We start from the raw sequence: 22,434 nt of genomic DNA, 5'->3' as shown, positions 1-22,434 counted from the left end.
GCAACTATCAGGCCGGGAACGCCTTCCCTTACGGGCCGAGAAGCTGAGTTAGGTTCATTTTAAAACTGAACGAAGGGATGTGTTTCATCATTTCCATAAAATGTAAGGAAAATCCCAAACGCCTGCCCCTAATTCAGTTTATGTTTTAATTTAATAATTTATTTGAGTTTGATTTTTCAGAAAACTACACCCTTTGCCACAAAGCCCCAGAGTCCCTTCTCATTTTAAAAGACAAGGTAAGTTTGTGTCTGCGCCGAGCTCCCCCCTGCACCGCCGCATGGCCGCCTTTTTCACCCGGGAATAGTCTCTGGAGGTCTGCCCGAGCCAGAGAGGCCAGGGCGCCCCAGATGATTTCCGGGTGTTCCCATCAGAAGCCAACGGCTTGAATCAGATGCTCCTTCAAGGGTTTCGCCACCTCTTTGATACACCTGTGTCAATAAAGGAGGGCTCTAGAGGCTTCCCAAAAAATGCTCAGGCACATTCCTCTCTCCTTTTCAAAAGTGGGCTTTTTGGGCACTGCTTTTCTTAACGCGAGGAGCAAGTATAACGGCCCAAGTGAAGGGTGGCTCCAGCCCAAATCAAACCACAGTTGACTTTACAGGCTGTTTGGCTGATTTTTCACTGACTTGACCAATATGCATCTTCAGATCCCAAGCGACCTTGTGCGCGCTCTGCCCAGAGGGTTGCCCTCGGTGCCCGCGCGCACATGCTCGCCCCCGACAGAAGCCATTCGCGCACCCTTGGCCTCTGACACGTGGCGGAGCTGCCTTCAGTGGGAAGACTGTTGGTCACTGTTGGGGAGCCTACAGTTTGTGAGGCATGTGTGCAGAGAAAGATGGTCACTGTGACAAGGGAATGGCGGGAAGAGGAAGGCCCTGCCCGCACGTGCACAGGGAGTGGGGCGGGGCCCCTCTGAGAAAGAAAAGCCACACTGTTTCCCGCGGCTGCCGGGATCGCTACCATTGTTTCCCATTCCTTCATTCTCGGACGATAAATTCTGGAAGGAACTGGGTCTCTGGCTACCACAGTGTCTGGTATGTGCTAGGTAAATTTTGTTGAAAGGAAGAATCCATGAACCCTCACCAGAAATCACCACCTGCCCCTGCTTCCCTGTCCAGCCCCCCGGGGACTTAGTTTGGTTCCATGCCAGGCACCCTCTCCACCCCTTCCCCGAACTCCCAGTTGAAGACCTCTGACAACAGTGAAGACTTGCTGGGCAGGGAGTGCAGGACCCAGTCTAGGGTCCTGGCCACTTGCCCACCGCCTGCCTAGTGGCTCCCTGATGCTGGGAGCTCTGTGCCTGCCAGACTCCAAGGTGCTCTAGCCCTCTCAGCGGCTCTTAAGCAGCCACTCCAAAGGAGCCAGCACTCCTTGTGCTAATGCCCACCCTGTCACTGTCCTCCTCTTCTCTGTCAAGCCACTGAACACAACCTGTGTCAGCCTGCCAGGATTCAGTCGCAGATTCACAAGCAACCCCCACTGTCCTGGGCGCAGGCAAGCAAAATAAGGCAACCTCTTGACAGAAACCAAGGTCAAGCTCTCCTCTGGTCTGGCCTTTACTGAGGCAGAAAGCAGAAGGCCCCAGATCCAGAAATCTCAGGTCCACGAGGCACTCAAGAGTGACAGGGTACCTGAAAGAGGTTTTCTGGGGTCACAGGGTTGACTGAAATGAACGGACGCTGTTCCTTGAAGTTGCCTGGGGAAGGCTTCCCTTGCTGAGAAGGCAGAACCTGAACCTCGAGTGCACCCCCACCCCCCAGAGCACATCCATCCGGGTGTCCACTGGCAGCTCCGAGCACAGAGGTGGAAATGAAAGAACCTCCAGGGTTCCCGGGGCCTCGGAGGCCGGATGGGTGAAGTCTTCCTGCACAAGCTGACCCTTGGCTCATTTTGGGCTCTCGGCTCTGCCAGTCTGGACTGAGAGAGCTCCAGGCCCTCTTCAGGGGTGTCTTTCAGTGTCCCTCAGCCTGACCGCTCCCCCAGATGTTTTGAAGTTGACCCTGTCTTCACCTACGCTATTGTATTTCACTGGTAAATAAATATCATTCTCCATTTCTCTCAAAGGTTTGACTTTGGCTGTGCTAGCACCACATCCTAGCAATATCAAAATTGGGCAGAGGGCCTCCCCGGTGGCGCAGCGGTTGAGCGCTGGGTTGCGAAGCTGCCCGCGGCCTCTGCGGCCTCTGCGGCGCCGGTTCGATCCCCGGCTGCTCCCCGGCAACCAGAGGAGGGTCCCACATGGCGCGCAGACCTCTCCTGCCACCCGCTGCTCCCCTCAGCAGTGTACTTCGGTCCTTCTGCCTGCTCTGCTCCCCGCTCTGGCTCTGGTGAATTCTCTCACCCTCCCGCGCTTCTGACAGTACCCAGTGCATGTATAAACAAACAAACAAACAAACAAATAAATAAATAACATGCCTCTATTAAAAAAAATATTAAAAAAAAATACTTGGGCAGAGTGTCAGCTTGCTACCTTCTCCATGCAATTAGTATCCGGTAAAAATATATACATAATAGGTTAAACTTGTATTCATGATTTGTATATTTTAATACATAATATTTAAAATAAATCTATAATGTTTAAAAGAAATATAAACGCTGACCCATTATATTATTGTATCTGATAATATAGACACATGTGCTACATTATACTATTAAAAGATATATTAATCAATGGAGGAGGTCCCCTCTAAGGGGCAATCTCTTTCCCTTAACAAAGAATATAGGACTCCATCCTGAAATTTTCCTCATGGGTCAAGATTTTGGACTTATATCATTTGACTGCAAATACATGTATTTATAGGTTAAATTGTGTCCTCCCCCCAAAAAGACATTGAAGCCCTAACCTTCAGTAACTTGGAATGTGTGACCTGATTTGGAAATAGTCTTTACAGAGATAATCAAATTAAAACAAGGTCATTAGGGTGGGCTCTAATCCAAAACAACTGATGTGCGTATAAACAGGGGAAACTTGGGCCTAGAGACTTCACAGAGGGAAGACAAAGACACATAGAAAGAAGACAGCCATGTGACAGCCATAGGGCGATGTACTTACAAGTCAAAGAATGTCAAAGATTGGCAGAAAATACCAGAAGCAGAGCCAGGTCCTGCTAACACCTTGATCTTGGGCTTCTATCTTCCCAAGCTGCAAGAGAACAAATTTCTGTTTTTTTAAGTCACCCCATTTTTGGTACTTTGTACAGCAACCCCAACAAACTAATATATTTTCCCAACAAATTGAACAGACACTCATGCCTCCTTTCAGAGAGAGGAGCTTGCAAATACTAGCAATCTGACTCTAGCTCTTGCTACAGCCCCAAACTCTAAAAGTTGTCCCAAAATGTGTGGAGACAGCTGGTGTGGAACTGAGTTGCCTGGTTCCCTGCAGGCATTCAGGTAGAGGCTGGTGGGTCACTTGCCAAGATGGCTGGAAGGGAAATTCTTGTCCTATGCGAGAGGCTAGATTAGAGGGTCTTCAAAGTTCTTTCACAGAGTGCCATGTGTGTTCAATGCATATGTTCATAATACATGATCATAATTCATAATGTGTCCATAATTGTGTCTCATAATGTGCTCGTAATTAGTGCATGTATGATGAACACATGCATAGAGGAACACACACAGGCACGCAGAGCTTATTTAGATAGGTCTTCCTGACATACAGAAGATTATATAATATCAGGGGTTGGATATTATACCCCTCAACCAGGTTTTCCTTGTGACTGGAGCGTGTGGTCTTGGTGGCAATTGCCGCCATGATATAGAAGAACATACTCAGAATGGGGCTTACTATCCAGCTGTCAGGAATGGGGCGATGTGGCTTTTCTGAGCAGCATAATCTCTTAAAATCCCGCCCTGGGTGTTTGCTTTACAACGACCACCCGTGGAGGCCGCAGCGCAGCTATGGATAAGTGTTCCAGTATATAGTCTCCATCTCAGCTGGGAAGCAGTAGTAACAACGGCTTTTTCTGTTTATGCGCCTTTGCAATATTTTAAGCAATTGCAGAAGCCAAGGATTTTTAAAAAGTTTGTTTGAACGTAGGTCACTTATGGCAGTAAATCTCAAAAATATTGCATTCTCCTCCTAAATTTGGATATCTTTGATGCATATCGAAATCCCCTTTGCCCCTTAGAGTACACGTTCTCTGTTATCTTCCTTCATTCTCACAGTCCTCCATCAGGGCCCCTTCCGGGGACCAGAAGGGCAGCGAGCCTGGCCAAGATCAAGTCGATTTGGTCCTCAGGCCTTCCCACCAGCCTGCCTGGCTTCTCTCCCCCTGTACAACGCACACAAAAGTGCAAGATATTATCATGAGTTAATCATTGTCGGGAGGAAGGGAAAGTCCTGGAGTGGCCTGACCTCTGGACTACTGCTCCAAGATACACGGAGACTTCTGCTCCAGTGTCATGGCCCAGTTATTTAGGAAAGGGAGCAGAATTGACTTTCAAACCCAGCCCAGGGAGCTGAGCAAACCAGAAAATCAGGGAGCTCTGGGAGCAACTTCCCACAGCTGGGCAAAGCTGAGAGAAGTTCTAAGAGAGCAAATGGCAGTGAGGGGAAGGGACCAAACCTTGTAGAATAGCTCAAGATTGGAAAACGACGCGAGGGAGAACGGAAGATGCACAGACTGGAGAGGGCAGGCCAGTTAGCCACCAGCCGAGCACATGTTTGTGCTCTTGTCCCCTCACACTTTCTAAAAGATTTCTTTTTTTTTAAATTATGTTTAATGTTTTTCAGAGTTTTATTTTTTTATTTTTTTTAAAGATTTTTATTCTTATTTATTTATACAAGCACTGGGTACAGTCAGAAGCGCGGGAGGGTGAGAGGATTCACCAGAGCCAGAGCGGGGAGCAGAACAGGCAGACCGATGAAGGACACTGCTGAGAGGAGCAGTGGGCGTGGCAGGAGAGGTCTGTCACGCCATGTGGGAGCCCCGCTGGGGGCCAGGGATCGAACCCGCACTGCAGAGGCTGCGGGCAGCTTCGCAGCCCAGCGCTCAACCGCTGCGCCACCAGGGGAGGCCCTCTAAAAGATTTCTTTGGACGCCTAGGTTATGGGAACAAAGACAGAAACTGAGTTCACCCATTAGCCAGGTCATTTGTCAGAGGCAACTGCCGAACTGTGGAAACTGAAATTCCCCTGAAGAAGGAAGGAGGAAACGAACATGTATTTACCGAGACACCGTGTTAAGGGGCTTTACGCACAACACGTCCTCTAATCCTCCCAGCAGTCCTGCATGGCACATATTATGAACAGCCCCACTTTACAGAAGAAGAAACTGAGACCAGAAAGGTTAGGGGACTCACTAAAGACATAACAGAGGTGGAAGTATCTGCCATACTCACGAAGCTCCCACAATTCTTTCTAGTATATGCCAATGCTGAGAAAGTAAACACGGGAAGGCGTTTTTAAAAAGGACATAAAACAGAGGCATAGATGGTTTATGAGGGATCAGAATCTAGGGTGATGGGGAGTTGGAGAAATTAATAGCTTTTCATGCAGGGGAAATCGAGAACAGTAAATGGGAGACAGAAATTCAGAGGCACTTAGAGAAGATAATTCTGGATCCCTGTTTCTATTTTATCACTCCTTATATTTTAGGCTTCTTGAGAGCGAGCAGTCATTCCTGATTTCAATGTAGCACATTTATTCCCTGAGCTGCGCGCAAACCCAGAACATAATGGCCCTCAGCACACACTGTATATTCAGGCCTTCCTGATCTATTTTGACAAGGTTGTAATTTGCATGGCTTCTGTACAAAGCCACCAAATATGGTGACCCCAGCTATGAATAATGGCCTGCAAGCTCACCCAATAAATCTTTCTGAATGGGAAAAAGGGGACCACGCATTCTCAAGCTCTCACATTTGTTCACAAGCTGAGACTCACATATCCCTAATTCTACCCCAAGGACAGAGAGGGTGTCTCGTTCTGATTTCATCGTGTTTGTAAAAAGAATGCTGGACTTCATGTACCCATCTTGGTTGTTTGTGAAGCTCCTGGCAGAGCTTGGGTGGGAGAGTGGAGTGGGATACAGATTGCTGAATTGTCAAATTAGCAATATTCATGATATTCATGAATACCATGTTCTAAACAACCAGAACCAGGCAGCCCAACACTGGGTTTTCATAAACATTTTAGGGCTCACTGCTTTGTTTTTTTTTTTTAAAGAACCCACTTAGTGAGTCTAGAGAAAGCAGCAAGGCTGGGGTGTCTCCCCTCCTGGTGAAAGCCATTTGTGTGAGAGATGCTCGAGAAAGGAATTGAGCTTATTTCCCCATATAATACCATTTGGCATTGTCTCAGACTCTTTATGAAGAATCTTATGTTGTTTGAGCCATGTCCTGGCCCATAATGAGAGTTGAACAACTGTGGCACCCACCTGTTAGAAATCAAGACTCGGGTATTAAGCCAGCAGCAGTGACCCATTAGGAGGCCGGGCCACTTAGCATGGAGAGCGAACCTCCCCTGAACCAGGGATTAACTTGTTCACATGGGGACAATAACGGAAGCAGGTGCTCATTCTATGGGTTGTTCTGAGTAATTTTCCTGACTGCTGAGAGGTGGAAGCTGAAATAGAATAAGTCCTCAAAGGGCATGACCCCAGACAGGGGATTGGGAGATAAGGGAGACAGTCCTTGTTCTTTGCTTCCTTGGAAAATGGAAAGAGAAACTTTTGGGCACAAAATGGCAGCTGCCCTGGCTCTTTGGTAGTTGAACTACAGAACTAGAGGGAGAAAGAGCTGCTTAAAGAAATACAATGGATTGTATTTATCAAGGGATATGGTAATTCAGAACACAACCCTCAGAGGGAATGTATATTTAAATTCCTAGCCTCTAAATAAGAAATATTTTCAAAATGGTCACCTTTTCGTTATTTATAAAACACACTGATTTTCAGGGAGCAGGACTTCTCTTTGAGCCTTCCTTTTAGAGACTTTGCTTGTGGGAGATTATAGACCTGGAGGGAATTTGAAGTAGCACTTATTATTTCTAAATTCAAGGATTTATAGTTTCACTTTGTCTTAAGATCCCTCAAATCATATAAGTCATATAACAGTGACTGGAAATTTGGGGCTAGGAATATTTTTGTTCTGACTGCTCCTTCTGGACATGGCCTGGGGGTTTCCAGGTTTTGCTAACTGGATATTGGGGATAATGAGGGTCTTGGTGAGGAGGTTATGAGGTAGACAATGACTTAACTCACTGGAGAGGACAGAAATGGGTAATATTTATATGGACAGAAAAGGGTGTGAAGAAAGTCTGGAGAAAGACTTTTGAAAGTTATTGAGGTTTCTCAAAATATTAAAAATAGATCTAAGGATACACCAATTCCATTCCTAGGTGTCTACCTAAAGAATGTAAAATACTAATTTGAAGGGATATATGCACTCCTATGTTTATTACAGTGTTATTTACCATATCCAACTCTTGGAAACAACTCATATGCCTGAGGACTGATGAGTGGAATAAGAAGATGTGGTATATCTATCCCCAGCGGAATACTACTCAGCTATAAAAAAGATAAACGCATGCCATTTGTGACAATGTGGATGGAACTGGAGGGGATTAGCCTCAGTGAAATAAGTCAGAAGGAGAAAGACAAATACCTATTGCTTTCACTCATATGTAGAAAATAAAGAAACAAAAGAAAGGGTCAGTCAAAACCAAGACAAAACAAACCCTAGAAATCTGACTATCAAATTGATGCTACCAGAAGAGGAGGGGGAGGGTAGGGAGCAAAACATAGAGGGGGCCCAATGGCCTACGGTGGAAGACTACTGGTGCCTTAGAGGTGGGTGTGGTGTGGTGACATGCAGCTGAAGAGGTTTGATTCTATACCCCTAAACATATACAGTGCAGTAAACCAATGTTACCTTAATAAAAATAATACAAGGAGATAAAAAAGCAGTCGCAGCAGCTGGGACGAGAGAAGCAGGGGTTTCTGAGCAGCAACTCTGTAAAGTCACTATTGCATCTGCTGAACATTTCTGATTTATTTATTTGAGTCTCTTCTCTTTTTTCGTTAGTGAGTCTGGCCAAAGGTTTGCCAATTTTGTTGATTTTTTTTTCCAAAAAATCAGCTCTGGTGGATGTGATATGGTAACATACATCTGAAGAAGTACGAGCCTACTCCTCTGGATCATATATAGTGTTGTAAATAAACAACTCCCTTAATAAAAATATCCAATTTTTAAAAAGGAAGAAAATAATGAGGTCCTGGAGGGTTTAAGGCAGGATAGTCTGGTTGCCAAGTGGTTGTGATATGTCAGAGAGACCTGGAATGAAACTACTTTGTTTTTGCAGCTGTGTGACCTTGGGCATGTTACTTTCTCAGTGTTGTTTTTGTCCTTAAATGAGGACAAAAACAACAACAATAATAATAATTCATAGGTTATTGTGATGATTAGTGAGACCACAAGTATAAAGCAGTTTAGTGTAGTTCCTGACCTAGATGTGCTCAGTGAATATTAGCTGCTATTAACACGATTACTGTTGAATACAGAGACTCAACTCCCCACAGAAACAGGGCTCCGAGTGCCTTTTTTGAAGCTCCTAGCCTATTTTTGTGCTTACACCTAAACCACAACTGAGCTTGGAAAATGCCAGGGCATTGGAAAACTAAGCTTGAAGTGGGGTTTTGTCACTTCTTCGTTGTGTGACCTTGGGTAAGTCACTTCCCCCTCCGGGCCTCAGTTTCCTCATCTAAAATGGGGCCAGTTATAAGAACTACCTCATAGGGTCGGAGGGGTGAATGAGGTCTGAGAAACTGCACGTCCAGGGCCTGGCACAGAGCAAGTACCTGATAAATGGGAGCTATAGAATAGGCTCGGGCAGACAGCCTGGCTGCAGGGCTCCTTCCGCCCCCACCTCCCTCCTCCCGCTTGTTAGTTTCAACTGGAGTCCCATCAATCTGCCACTCTCCTGGGGGATTGCCGGAAATTCCTGGCGCAGATGTCTCCTACAGGGATGAATTTTGGATATTCCTCCATCCACCCCTGTTACCACTGAATTACGGGGAGAGAGAGGAGAGAAGACCCATTGAGAGGGAGAGGAGCAAACAAACGTCTTCTGTATGCCCCTGCCCTGGTCAGCCCAGGCTTATGCCTGAAATAGGTGTTCGGTAAATACTTGAGGAATGTACGTACAGATGAATGAAAAAAGAGAGACGGCGGGCAGGCAGCCGGGAAGGGAGAGAGAGAAGTGAGTCACCACAAAATTTTCCTGACGATGCCCCCACAGCACCTCGCTATGTTAGGGTCTTCCCACTTCTTTGCTTCATCTAACACAGTTCACACGAAATACCCCGAAACCCCCCTCATCGATACCCATACAGAAGCTTGGGAGTGTGGATCAGGGCTCCCCACTTGGGGTTCAGAGCCCCCGGATCTCTAGAGGTAGGCAGATAACAGCTTCATTCCAATGCTGGTGTTGGGAAGCTCCTCAAGCGATACCCAGATATAATCCCACCCGTCATTGTGAGAGCCCCTTCTTGTTGTGACCAAGCAGTGGGGTGGCAGATGACAGATCCATAGCCCTTGTCCATTTTTTATGCCACCCCTGAAAGCAATGTGAGGACCAGCTTTTGCCATGGGTTGTGTACTAATGGGTGAAGACACCTGTACACACACGTGTCTCCACACGTGCCTGGGCACGCCAGCTGACCACATTGGGACGGAGGCCGGGGACAATGCTGTCCCTGGGCAACACTTTGAAGCCCTAAGTGCCATGGCCTCTCGGTGTCTTTCATGAGCTTAACTTGCATTCTGACATTTGTTTCAAATAAGGTTTCCTTCATAAAAATACCACTTAAGGACACACATGTAGAATGTGCATTTGGCTGTTCCTGGGTGTTAAATATTTTATTTGATGTGCTGATTTTCAAACTCCATTGTTGGAGAATTAATATACATTTAATTGCCTGTGTGACATCCTCTCACCACAGAAGCAAAAGTGATTCGGATTACCTCTAGCTCCCTGCATCCCCCAGAGAGTGCCCAGCTTGGATTTCACACCCTATTCCTTCACACCCACAAATGCTGCACATGACATGTAAAAAAACAGGCAAAACATCTCCATAAAAATTACAAAACAGCAAGGAAATGGGAAAAGAGTGTGAGAATTCCAACCTATGTGTTATGATCAAAAGAAAAAGTATATTGGGCCTCCCCGGTGGCACAGTGGTTGAGGGCTGGGCTGTGAAGCTGCCCGCAGCTTCTGCAGCGCCGGTTCCATCCCTGGCTGCCGGGCGAGGGTCCCACATGGCGCACAGACCTCTCCTGCTGTGCCTGCTGCTCCCCTCAGCAGTGTACTTCGTCAGTCTGCCTGTTCTGTTCCCCGCTCTGGCTCTGGTGTATTCTCTCACCCTCCTGTGCTTCTGACTGTACCCAGTGCTTGTGTAAATAAATAAATAAATCTTTAAAAAAAAAAAAAAGAAAAGAAAAAGTATATTGTAAAAAGAACCATAAAGCCCTTTCCTTCTAACACATGGTATTTCTTGGTTGCTTGCATATTTGCATCATCTTCAGCTCGGTCTTGTTCTTGGGGTCTGACTAGTAAGCTTTTGTTTCTATCTATGCCACGCATACTGAGAGTGAGGGGCATCTAGAAGTGACCCTTTGATTGCTAAAATAAAAAAATGTGGGTGAAAACAGAGCTGACTTCCATTGTGGCCAGTTTCGGCGAGTGGGCAGCGCATGAGCCCTGGGACATGTGGCAGGGACCCTGAGGTGGGTGTAATTTTGGCCCAGTGGCAGCTGGCTGCACACCTGCTGTGGAGCAGCTGCAGGACGGCACTGCTCCTCTGGAGGCTAGAACACAGAGCGGGGCTTCTGCACGCAACTGTTCAAATTGACCTGACCCCAGCTTGAATCCTATCCCTCGGTATATGTTACCAGCTTGTGTTTTGACCTCAGATGCACAAAAGTGGGGGAGGAACCAGGGGCTCCAAGCAGGACCCTGGCCTACTTCCTAAGTCACAGCATTATTAGGGAGATTTTAAGACCCCAAGGTGGTAATTCCTATTTGACCTCCTACCCCATCAATACAACGTTTTGATGGAATTTTGTGTTGAGAATCAACAGGGGCTCTCATTTAAAGTTAAAAATGTCCTTTCATAACTGTTGGAAAGAAGGTTTGTACACATAGAGAATATCTAGGATTTGTCCATTTCTGGAAAAAACGAAACAAAACAAAAAAACCCTTGCTGACTCTAGATCTTGTGCTCTGTAAATAATTTCTGGGTTTAAGAAGACCAACAACTTGAATTTTTCTGTCCCACTGCCCACTGTGCTTCCAAAAGCCACAGCATGGGGGAGGAGAGTAAGGAGGCATCCTCGAGGGAGGACATGACAAATGGATCCAAGCAGACATATTTATTTAGTCAACAAGCTCATCATCTTGTAAATTTTAAAATGCACCGCAAGCAAATGCGAGCACAGGCTTCATTGGAAAAAATGTACAGCATTGATGGCCTCCCTGGTGGCGCAAGGGGTTAAGTCTCAGCACTGTGAAGTTGTCCGCAGCCACTGCAGCATGAGTTGGGTCCCCGGCCAGGGAGCTACCCACATGGTACAGCAGACCTCCCCTGGCTCGCCCGCTGCTCCCCTCAGCAGTGTATTTCAGTCAGTCTGCCTGTTCTGCTCCCCACTCTGTCTCTGGTGAATCCTCTCATCCCCCACACTTCTGGCCTACACCCCAGCTCTTGTATGCATAAATATATAAAAATAAATCTTTAAAAAAATGTACAGCATTGCCCTTCAAGAGATCTGCTAATTGTAGAAGGTGAGAGCCACATTCCACCCAGGTGCACAGCCCAGCGTCTGCTCATTTGGGAACAAAGTCTCAGCTGTTTAACCTGAGGGGCCACAAAGCAAGTTGGGCTGTGAAAAGGAGAGTGGCTGGATAAGGATGGCAGCCAGGACCCTCATTTCCCATGGAATTCAAGGTCAACTTGCCATTTGCTCCCTGTCCCGCCCCTCTTTGTCTGCGCTAACATTTAGTGAGCTGAACAACATGCCAAGTGCTGAGCTTAGGGCTTTCCAGGCCTGGCTTCATTTAGTCCTCATCACAGTCTTCTGTGGGCACTGTTGTCAGCCTCATGTTAGAGAGGAGGAAAGCAAGGCCCGCGAGGTTTAGATGACTTGCACACACTGGTCACCTCCTAGTCAGGCGAGCTGACTCCAGACCTGGGTTCCCCCTCCATACACCCCAACCGGAAATTCTGTCCTGAAGCCTCCCTTTCCAGATCTTGTTAGGAGATGCTCCAGGAGGGTTATACTTTAAATCCCTCAGTTCTCCTGAACAATCTCATGAAGAGAGGGCCCCGGCACAGCAAAGGGAGAGCAGCAAAGGGGGAGCATCATCATCAGCAAGATGCTTCCCAATTCTCTTTTTTCTCTCAGTTCATTCAAGTTCTATATTCGGGCACCATCAGGTTATTTATGGGAACTGCTCGGTCTCAGTGTGGCAGGGTGGGGAGGGGATGGGCATTAAAATCAATGTGGTTGTCCTTTCCTCCTCCCTTCTTAACCTCCAAGCTATAAAAAGGGACAGGTTTCACCGAGAATAAAGTGACTGTCAACATATTTCTTGTTTTTATGAACTGGTACAGTTTCTCCCCTGCCTAAAAAATGCGGTTAAACCTAGAAGAGACCAATTTATAAGGTTCTGGGGCTTGTATTCTCTTTCAGAGTTCTTTGAATAAAGTTCACCTACAAAAAACTATGCACATAGGGAAGAATTATCAAATGCCCTTCAATAGATTTTTTTGATTATGATTAGATTAGACACCTCCTATTTTGCTGAAAACTATTCCTACCTGAAATCTCAGTAATATTTGTATCTTGCATACTTTTTTCTATAACCTTCTCCCCTGTTCTGTGTGTGCTGGAGTTAGACCCTTAGTAGGACACATAGGGGGTTTTGGGAAAATATGGGTGTTTGGTGATAGTCAATTGCTTGTGGGTAAAGGACCACTCCTAGAGATAGGAAGCATGGAAACCAAACAAGAGTGGAGTAGACACAGCCCAGGATGGGTGTGGGGTGAAGGTACTGTGAAAAAATGACCTGACCTTCAAAAAGATAACTGTACCCCTATGTTTATTGCAGCAAAATTCACAATAGCAAAGATATGGAAACAACCTAGCATGGATAAAGATGATGTGGTGTGTATACATATACAATGGAATACTACACAGCAACAAAAAAGATGAAATCCCGCTGTTTTCAACAACATGGGTGGACCTTGAAGGTGTTATGCTAAGTGAAATAAATTAGGAGAAAGACAAACACCATATGATCTCGCTCTTGAGTAGAAGACAAAGAAATAAAGTGAATGAACAAACAAAACACAATAAAGGTCTTGTCAGATCTGGACAACAGAATAGTGGTCACAGGAGGGGGAGGGAGAAGAGGTGGGTGAAAATGGTGGAGGAGGCTAATATTAGGGTGGTGGATGGAAACTAGACTTTCAGTAGAAATCAATCACCGTGTAGCACATACAGGTGCCAAACTATAACGCTGTACACCTGAAACCCATAGAGAGTTGTAAACCAGGCTACTTCAGTACAAAATTAAGAAAGTAAACAAATGATCTGCTCAGAGTATGATTAGCAAAGGGAGTGGGAAGCCTAAAGAATACTCAAGGATGTAGAAAGCAAAGGCTGGAGGAAGTGAAAAGAAACTTGGGATGAATTAATTCAAGAGCAGCAGAAAGCAGAAGTGCAGCTTAGGAAGAAGTTGCCATAAGTCAGGGACCCGGGGAGAAAAGCTAATTCAAGCAACGTGGAAACAAGGGAGGGTTGAGCAACAGCTCTGGTGTCAGGTGGCCAGGAGGAGAGCAGTGTTCATTGTAAATCAGGGACTTAATGTGGAACTCAGCCAGCAAGGACCTGTTTCCCCTAAGGGACTGAGGTGAGGATTGTGGGGGAGCCTAGGGGGCCTGGGGCTGAATCACGGTATATTGAGAAGAAAAGGCAAGTTTATGTGTTAAAGGCTAAACAGGTTGGACTTGTCCCTGAAATGTACTGATGTGTAACATCTGCACACACACCCCGATTCCTCCCCCTGGAGGAATCTGTGCTTCCTTACTGGCAGGCGGGGAGGGCACTGATGTGAGTGACAGAGAGTGGAAAGCGTGGAGAAGCATCTGGGCCCTAAGGTCAAAGTCTAAAGGAGAGTCTCCTCTCAAATCCGTTGTGCTCTCCCACTCAGTTTTCCTCATGGGAGAAGTGAACGTAGGCAATGGAAACCCTAATTTTGGACGCCTACCTGTCCTTGATTAGCCCGGGCGAGCACCAGCACTCTAACCTGGCAAATGGCTCCATGAACATTGGGCTTTTCTGGGTGACTTGAAAAGATCCTTGGTGGGTGGAGAGAAACCCCTCCGTGGGGAACGCATGTGCCTGACGTCCACATTTGCATAGTTGCGCATCCAAGGGCCTGGGATTCCATGTCTCAGAGAATGTACAATGGTCCCTCCACACTCAAAGCGATTGTTCTGTTATTGTTAGCCCAAGTAGTTGAACAGTGTTTTTTACTCCAGGGCATCTCCATGGCTATACTGTCTTATCCAATGTGGTAAGTGGGTAAGTAAAGATTTTTCCTATTTTGTAAGAGAGAAAATAAATAGAAACCAAGTTTGTTTTTCTTAATATGAGTCTAAGTAACAATGTTTAATTCAATTAAATACCCCTTTTCACTCATCCAACAAATATGTACAGAGCAGCTTCTCTGGCCCAGCGTTGTGTTAGGTGTTGGGCATATACAAAAATGGATGAAGACAGATTTCCTACATTCATGGTTTACAATCCCAAATGGGAGGTGAACACACATCATTATTTAATGTGAAATATTCAGTCTCAAAAACATGTAATTATAGTTGTGATAAATGATACCAAGCTTAGGCTCAAGTGTTATGAGAGTGTACAACATCGGGATCTAACCTAGTTTTTGGGGTCTGGCAAGGCCTCCCTGAAGAAGAGACACTTATTTCCACATCAGCTCGCAGACTCAGAACTGGGGCTGTGAGCACATGTCAACAGAATAGCCCAGATGAAGGTGCAGAGCAGTCAGCAAATCCTCTCCCTGCAACTCTGTCAGTTTTATCTTCCTTTCTTCTCTGCAACTCTTTTCCCCGTGCTGCTCTCAACCATCAGGAGCTTCAGCTTGGAGGGTCTCTACCATTCATCTTTGAAAAGGAGTCCATAGAAGCAGGAATCGTGTGCCATGAAAATCCTGTCATCTTGAAATGTATGTGCGTGGTGTGCGTGGTGTGTGTATATGTGTGTGTGTGTGGTTGTAGAAGTGGGATGATGATGGTAACATTTAAGAAACTGCCTTAGTGGTGCAGCGGTTGAGCGCCGGGCTGCGAGGCTGCCTGCAGCCTCTGCAGCGCTGGTTCAATCCCCGGCTGCCGGTGAGGGTCCCACATGGCGCGCAGACCTCTCCTGCCGCCCGCCGCTCCCCTCAGCAGTGTATTTCGTCAGTCTGCCTGTTCTGCTCCCCGCTCTGGCTCTGGTGAATTCTCTCACCCTCCCGCGCTTCTGACTGTGCCCAGTGCTTGTATAAATAAATAAATAAATTTTAAAAAAGAAAAAAAAAGAAACTGCCTTAGAGATCGCGACTCCTCATATCCTGCCACAAAATTGAAATCACCTGGGATGCGTCTTTTTGCCAGTTTGTCTCTTGAATCCTAGAGAAGTGAATCTAGAATGTTTGCAATTAGGGGCGGGGGTGAGGGGAGGGAGGAGCGGAGATCCTTGTGCAAAAAATTTGTCACTCAGGATAATACCCTTGAGGTCCATCCAAATTGTTGTCCTTTCCTTTTTATTGCACCATAGTTTAACTATTCACCTATCGAAGGACACTTTGGTTGTTTTCAGTTTGGGGCTATTATAAATAAAACGGCTATAAACATTCTAGTACAAGATTCTGTGTGGACATAAGTTTTCATTTCTCTGGGATAAATGCCCAGGAGTGTGATTGCTGGGTCCTATGGTAATTGCATGTTTAGTTTTATAAGAAACTGCCAACTATTTTCCAGAGTGGCTGCAGCACTTCACGTTCCCACCAGCAAAGTCTGAAAGACCCATTTTCTCTACATTCTCGCCAGCATTTGATATTGTCACTATTTTTTGATTTCAGTTGTTCTAATAGGTGAGTGACATCTCACTGTGGTCTAAATTTGTGTTTTCCTGATGGTGAACGATGGTGAGCATCTTTCATGTATTTACCATCTCTAGTTCCTCTTTGGTGAAATGTATCTTCTTGTCCTTTGTCCATTTCCTGATTGGATTGGAGGATTGGAGTTTGTTTCTTTTTTTTACACTGTTGAGTTTTTTAAAGTTGTTGATATAGTCTAGTTATGAGTCATTTTTCAGATGTGTGCAAAATATTTTCAAAATATTTTCCCCCATATTTTCTCCCACTTTTTTTGCAAATTTGGATCATCTCAAATTTGATTTTTTTCTTTTACATATTATGCTTTAGGTATCAAGTCTAACTTTTTGTCTAGCTTTAGGTCCTGAAGATTTTCTCCTATGTTTATTTTTTTGATTTTTTATTATTATTTAAATTATGTATATTATTATTTTTAAAAATTTTATATTTTTTACATCATTTTTCATTTTTGCACAATGTATGCATTTTCATCTTGGTTATAGTCCCCATACAATTCCCACCCCACCTTGTTTTGATCCTACTCCCTCCTCCTTCCCTGTAGAGTGTCCCTGGTTTATAGTTGCTTGTTGATTTTGATTTTTACTTTATTATAATTAGTCTTTTTCCTGGTCCCTATTTAGGTTTCTAAATTCCTGCTATGAGTGAGACCATCTGGTATTTTTCTTTTTCTTTCTAGCTGATTTCACTGAGCATGATCCCTTCCAGCTCCATCCATGTTGCTGCATATTGTATGAGTTTATCTTTTTTGACTGATGAGTAATATTTTATTGTGTATGTGTACCACATCTTCTTGATCCAGTCATCTATTTTTGGGCATTTGGATTGTTCCCATAGCTTAGCTATCGTAAATAGTGCTTCTATAAACATTGGGGTGTAGGTGCCCTTTTGAATTAATGTTTCTGTGCCCTTTGGGTAAATATCTAGGAGTGGAATTGCTGGATCATATGGAAGCTCCATCTTTAGCAGGTTGAGGAATCTCCACCCAGCTTTCCATAGTGGTTGGACCAGTTTGCACTCCCACCAGCACTGCAGGAGAGTTCCTTTTTCTCCACAACCTCACCAACATTTGTTGTTGCTAGTTTTTTTAATATGTGCCATTCTCACTGGTGTAAGATGGTATCTCATTGTAGTTTGATTGCATTTCCCTGATTGCAAGTGATGTTGAACATTTTTTTCATATGCCTGTTGGCCATTTGCATTTCCTCTTTGGAGAAGTTTCTTTTTAGCTCTTCAGCCCATGTTTTGACTGGGTTATTTGTTTTGTTTTTATTGAGTCGCATCAGCTCTTTGTGGATTTTTGTGATCAGTCCTTTATCATTAGTGTTGTGTGCAAAATTTTTTTCCCAATCGGTGGAGTGTCTCTTTGTTTTGGTTACTGTCTCTTTAGCTGTACAGAAGTGCTTTAATTTGATGTGGTCCCAGAAGTTTATCTTTGCCTTCACTATCACTGCTTTGGGTGATGTGTCTTTAAAGATGTTACTGAGGTGTATGTCATGTAGTGTCTCGCCTATATATCCTTCTATATATTTTATGGTTTCAGGTCTTATGTCTAGTTCTTTAATCCATTTTGAGTTGGTTTTTGTGTATGGTGTGAGGTAGTAGTCAAACTTCATTCTTTTGCATGTAGCGACCCAGTTTTCACAGCACCATTTATTGAACAAACTTTCTTCGCTCCATTGCATATTCTTTGCTCTTTTGTCCAAGATTAGTTGACTGTAAATCTGTGGGTTTATTTCTGGATTTACTATTTGGTTCCATTGGTCCGTGCATCTGTTCTTGTTCCAATACCATGCAGTTTTGATTATTATGGCTTTGTAGTATAGTTTGAAGTCTAGGCGTGTGATGCCTCCATTCTCTTCTTCTTTTTTTTTCTTTCAGGAGATCTTTGGCTATTTGGGATTTTTGGTGGCTCCATATGAATTTCATCAATATTTGTTCTATTTCTTTGAAGAATGTCATTTGGAAATTTTATTGGAATAGCATTGACTCTGTATATTGCTTTTGGTAGGATGGCCATTTTGATAATGTTATTTCTTCCAATCCATGTGCAGGAGATGTCTTTCCATTTCTTTGTGTCTTCTTCTATTTCTTTTAACAGTGTTTTATAGCTTTCTTTGTATAGGTCCTTTACCTCTTTTGTTAGGTTTATTCCAAACTATTTGATTTTTTTTGTTTCAATAATAAAATGGATGGTTTTCTTGATTTCTTCTTCTTCAGATTTATTGTTTGTGTATAGGAAGGCTACTGATTTTTGTGTGTTGATTTTGTATACTGCTACTTTACTAAACTGATTGATTAGTTTGCTTAGTTTTTTCTGTGGGATTTTTGGGGTTCTGTATGTATTATCATATCATCTGTGAAGAGTGATAGTTTAACTTCTTCCTTCCCTATTTGGATTCCTTGTATGTCTTTCTCTTGTCTTATTGCTCTGGCTAGGACTTCCAGTATTATATTGAAAAGCAGTGGTGAGAGTGGAATCCTTGTCTTGTTCCAGATCTTAATGGAAATGCTTTTAACTTTTCGCAATTGAGAATGATACTGGCTATGGCCTTGCCATATATGGCCTTTATGATGTTGAGGTATGTTCCTTGTATCCCGAGAATTTCCAGGGCCTTTATCATAAATGGGTGTTGTACTTTGTCAAAAGCTTTCTCAGCATCTACTGATATTATCATATGGTTTTGGTATTTCTTTTTGTTGATGTGTTGGATTACATTGATTGATTTTCGGATGTTGAACCATCCTTGTGTTCCTGGACTAAATCCTACTTGATCGTGGTGAATTATCTTGTGGATACATTGTTGGATTCTGTTAGCTAAAATTTTATTGAGGATTTTTGCACCAGTGTTCATTAGAGAGATTGGCCTGTAGTTTTCTTTTTGTGTGTTGTCCTTATTTGGTTTTGGTATTAGTATAATTTTGGCTTCATAGAATTAGTATAATTTTGGTATTATCCCTTCCTTCTCAATTTTTTGAAAGAGTTTATGAAGGATAGGCACTAGTTTGTTTCTGAATATTTGGTAGCATTCATTTGTAAATCCATCTGGTCCTGGGCTTTTGTTTTGGGGGAGGGTTCTGCTTACCATTTCAATTTCACTGCTTGAAATTGGTCTGTTTAGGTGTTCTATTTCTTCTTTATCTAGCTTTGGGTGATTGTATATTTGTAGGAATTTGTACATCTCTTCTAGATTGTTGAATTTTTTGCAAATAACTCTTCATAGTAGTTTCTAATTATTCTTTTGATTTCTGCTGTGTCTATTGTGATTTCTCCTTTTTCATTTGTGATTCCATTTATTTGTACTTTCCCCCATTTTTCCTTTGTGAGCCTGGCTTGGGGTTGTCTATTTTATTAATTTTTTTGAAGAACCAACTTTTGGTTTCATTGATCTTTTGGATTTTTTTAGTTTCTATTTCATTTATTTCTGCTATGATTTTTATTATTTTCTTTCTTCTACTGGTTTTAAGGTTTTTTGTTGATCTTTTTCTAGTTCTTTGAGATGTGTGATTAGGTTGTTTCTTTGAGTTCTTTCTTGTTTCTTGATGTGAGCCTGTATTCCTATATATTTTCCTCTTATTACTGCTTTTGCTGCATCCCATACATTTAGGAAATTGGTGTCCTCCTTGTCATTCAACTCAAAGTATTTTTTAATTTCTTCTTTGATCTCCTCATTAGTCCAGTGGTCTTCAAGTAGTGAGGGTTTCAACCCCCATGAGGCAGGAGGGTTCCTTGCCTTCTTTTTATGGTTTATTTCTAGTTTGATGCCTTCATGGTCAGAGAAGATGGTTGGTATGATTTCAATCTTGGTGTATCTGTTAATGTTTGTCTTGTGTCCCAGTATGTGATCGATCCTGGAGAATGATCTGTGTGTGCTTGACAAAAATGTGTACTCAGATTTTCTTGGGTTTAGTGTTCTGTAGATGTCAGTTAAGCCCATGAGGTCTAGATCCTTTTTGAGAGCTTTAGTGTCCTTACTTATTTTTTGTCTCATTGATCTATCCATTGTTGATAGTGTTGTGTTGAAGTCTCCTACTACATATGTATTTTCTCTGATGTCTTCTTTCAGAGGTGGTAATAATTGTCTGATATATTTTGGTGCTCCTTCATTTGGTGAGTGTATGTTAATGAGTGTTAGGTCTTCTTGAAGTATTGTCTCCTTGATCATAATGTAGTGACCGTCTGGGTCTCTTTTTACCTTTTTGAGTTTGAAATCTGTTTTATCTGCTATAAGTATAGCTGTCCCTGCCTTCTTTTTTGGTCCATTTGCTTGTAGGATTGTTTTCCATCCTTTTACTTTCAGTCTATTTTTATCTTTTGTAGTTAAATGTGTTTCCTGGAGACAGCAAAAGGTTGGGTTTTGTTTCTTCATCCAGCCTGCGACCCTGTGTCTTTTTATTGAAGAGTTTAGTCCGTTTACATTTAGAGTTAATATTGATATGTTAGTATCTGTATTTGCCATTTTGTTTGTCTTTTCTCTGGTTTTATTTATTTATTTATTTAATAAATTTTTTGGTCTTGTTTCATTCTTATCCATCCCTCTGTTGGTTCTGGCTTTAGGACTCCTTGTAGTATTTTTTGGAGTGGGGGATTAGTCGTAATGAAATTCCTGAGTTTCTGTTTGTCTGGGAAGGTCCTAGTTCTTTCTTCATAGAGGAAGGAAAGCTTTGTGGGATAGAGTATTCTTGATTGGCATTTGTTGTCTTGGAGTTTGTTGACTGTGTCCCTCCACTCTCTCCTTTCCCTGTAGTGTTTCTTCGGAGAAGTCTGATATCAGCCTTATTGGTTTTCCTTTGTATGTGATCTGTTTCTTCCCTCTTGTCAGCTTCATTATTTTTTCCTTGTCTTGGATTCTTGGGAGCTTTACTATTATGTGTCTTGCTATATTTTTCCTTTCATCATGGAACTTTGGTGTTCTTCTTGCTTCTTGTATGTCTATTTTCAGCTCCTACTTCACATTTGGGAAGTTCTCTTCAATTATTTCCTTGAATATTTTCTCTGTTCCTATGTCTCTCTCCTCTCCTTCTGGGATTCCTATAACTCTTATATTTCCTTTCCTCATGGAATCAGATAGTTCCAAAGTTCTTCTTCATTCTTTTTCCTTCATACTTCTCTTTCCTTTTCTGTTTTGGTTCTTTTTATGTCTGTGTCTTTAAGAGTACTTATTTGTTCTTCCATTTCATCTATTCTTCTTTCATTGCTTTTCCCAGAGTTATTTAGCTCCTCCATTAATCCTTTGATCTCCTGCATTTCTTTTACTTCCCTCTTTAGAGACTCAATTTCATTCTTCTGGTCATTGATTATTTTTCCCATGTCATTGATTATTTTTCCTGTATCATTTTCAACTTCTTTCAGTTTTTAATCATGGCAACTTTAAATTGCCTATCGGGAAGACACCTAAGTTCCTCTAAGTCACGGTTGTTGCAGTCTGGTGTTTGATTGTCTTTTTGTGGTATGTCCTTTCCTGAGGACTTGCTTGGTTGCTTTTAGTTTTTCTTCTCCCTGCTGCTTGTTTTCTAATTTGTCCTATGCATTGGGACACTGTGTCACTGGTACTGGCCGGCATCTGTTTGGTGTCAAAAACTGGTGGTCCAATCAAGTCCAATGCTGTTATGCCAGAAGTCCAGTAGGAAAGTGGCACTACAAATATGTTAATGGTCGCTGTCCCAGAAAATCTCCTCCTTCTGTATTTGTTTAATTCCAGAGGTGGGTCTTGAGGTCCCACAGACTGCCTTGGCAGTTGCTGGATCGCCCACTGGGCTCTAAATCAGTGATCCCCTTCTGATCTCCGACTCTCTGACAGGGGGGCCTGGCTTGTGGGGGCCTTCAGCTCACCTCTGGCTGTGGGGACAGCCCTTTCCCCATTCCACACAGTCTAGCTGGGTTCTGAATGCAGAGATCCTTGTTCTAAAATGGCGAGTCAGGAAGGCACTTCCCTGCACTTGCGGTCTGCCCCAGCAGTGGCTGGATTCCCCCCCTCGCCCCCCCCCCCCGCCCCGGTTCCAACTGGTGGCCAGATGGGGCCTGGTTTGTGGGGGCTTTTCAGCTACCTCTGACTGTGGGGACAGCGTTTTCCCAGTTCCACACAGTTTTGGTGGGTTCTGATGCAATCCCACACAGTCTAGTTGGGTTCCGGACACAGAAATCCCTGTTCTAAAATGGCAAGTCAGGAGGGCACTTCCCTGCATCCGCAGTCTGCCCCAGTGGTGGCTGGATCCCCCTCTGGGCCCTATGCTTATTTTTGAAAGTTTTATAGTTTC

The 22,434-nt window shown here is 43.7% G+C and overlaps 1 protein-coding gene across 6 annotated transcripts in view; it reads right to left on the bottom strand.

Annotated features, from left to right (window-relative positions):
- The window catches only part of PLAC1 (placenta enriched 1), a 163,176-nt gene that overhangs the window by 5,578 nt on the left and 135,164 nt on the right, over positions 1 to 22,434 (bottom strand). For all 6 annotated transcript variants that reach the window (XM_037512889.2, XM_037512888.2, XM_054695547.1 and 3 more), the window contains one exon: positions 3,053 to 3,142. Coding sequence is in view for 1 of the 6 variants with exons in the window: in XM_054695547.1 (XP_054551522.1) it covers positions 3,056 to 3,142 (87 nt within the window). In the remaining 5 variants the exon portion in view is untranslated. The remainder of the gene's footprint in view (positions 1 to 3,052; positions 3,143 to 22,434) is intronic.

This window comes from Talpa occidentalis, unplaced genomic scaffold (genome assembly GCF_014898055.3).
Source record: "Talpa occidentalis isolate TD23 unplaced genomic scaffold, MPIMG_talOcc4v2.1 talOcc4.15, whole genome shotgun sequence".
Lineage (NCBI taxonomy): Eukaryota > Metazoa > Chordata > Mammalia > Eulipotyphla > Talpidae > Talpa > Talpa occidentalis.
This window is presented reverse-complemented; position numbering and strand designations above follow the sequence as displayed.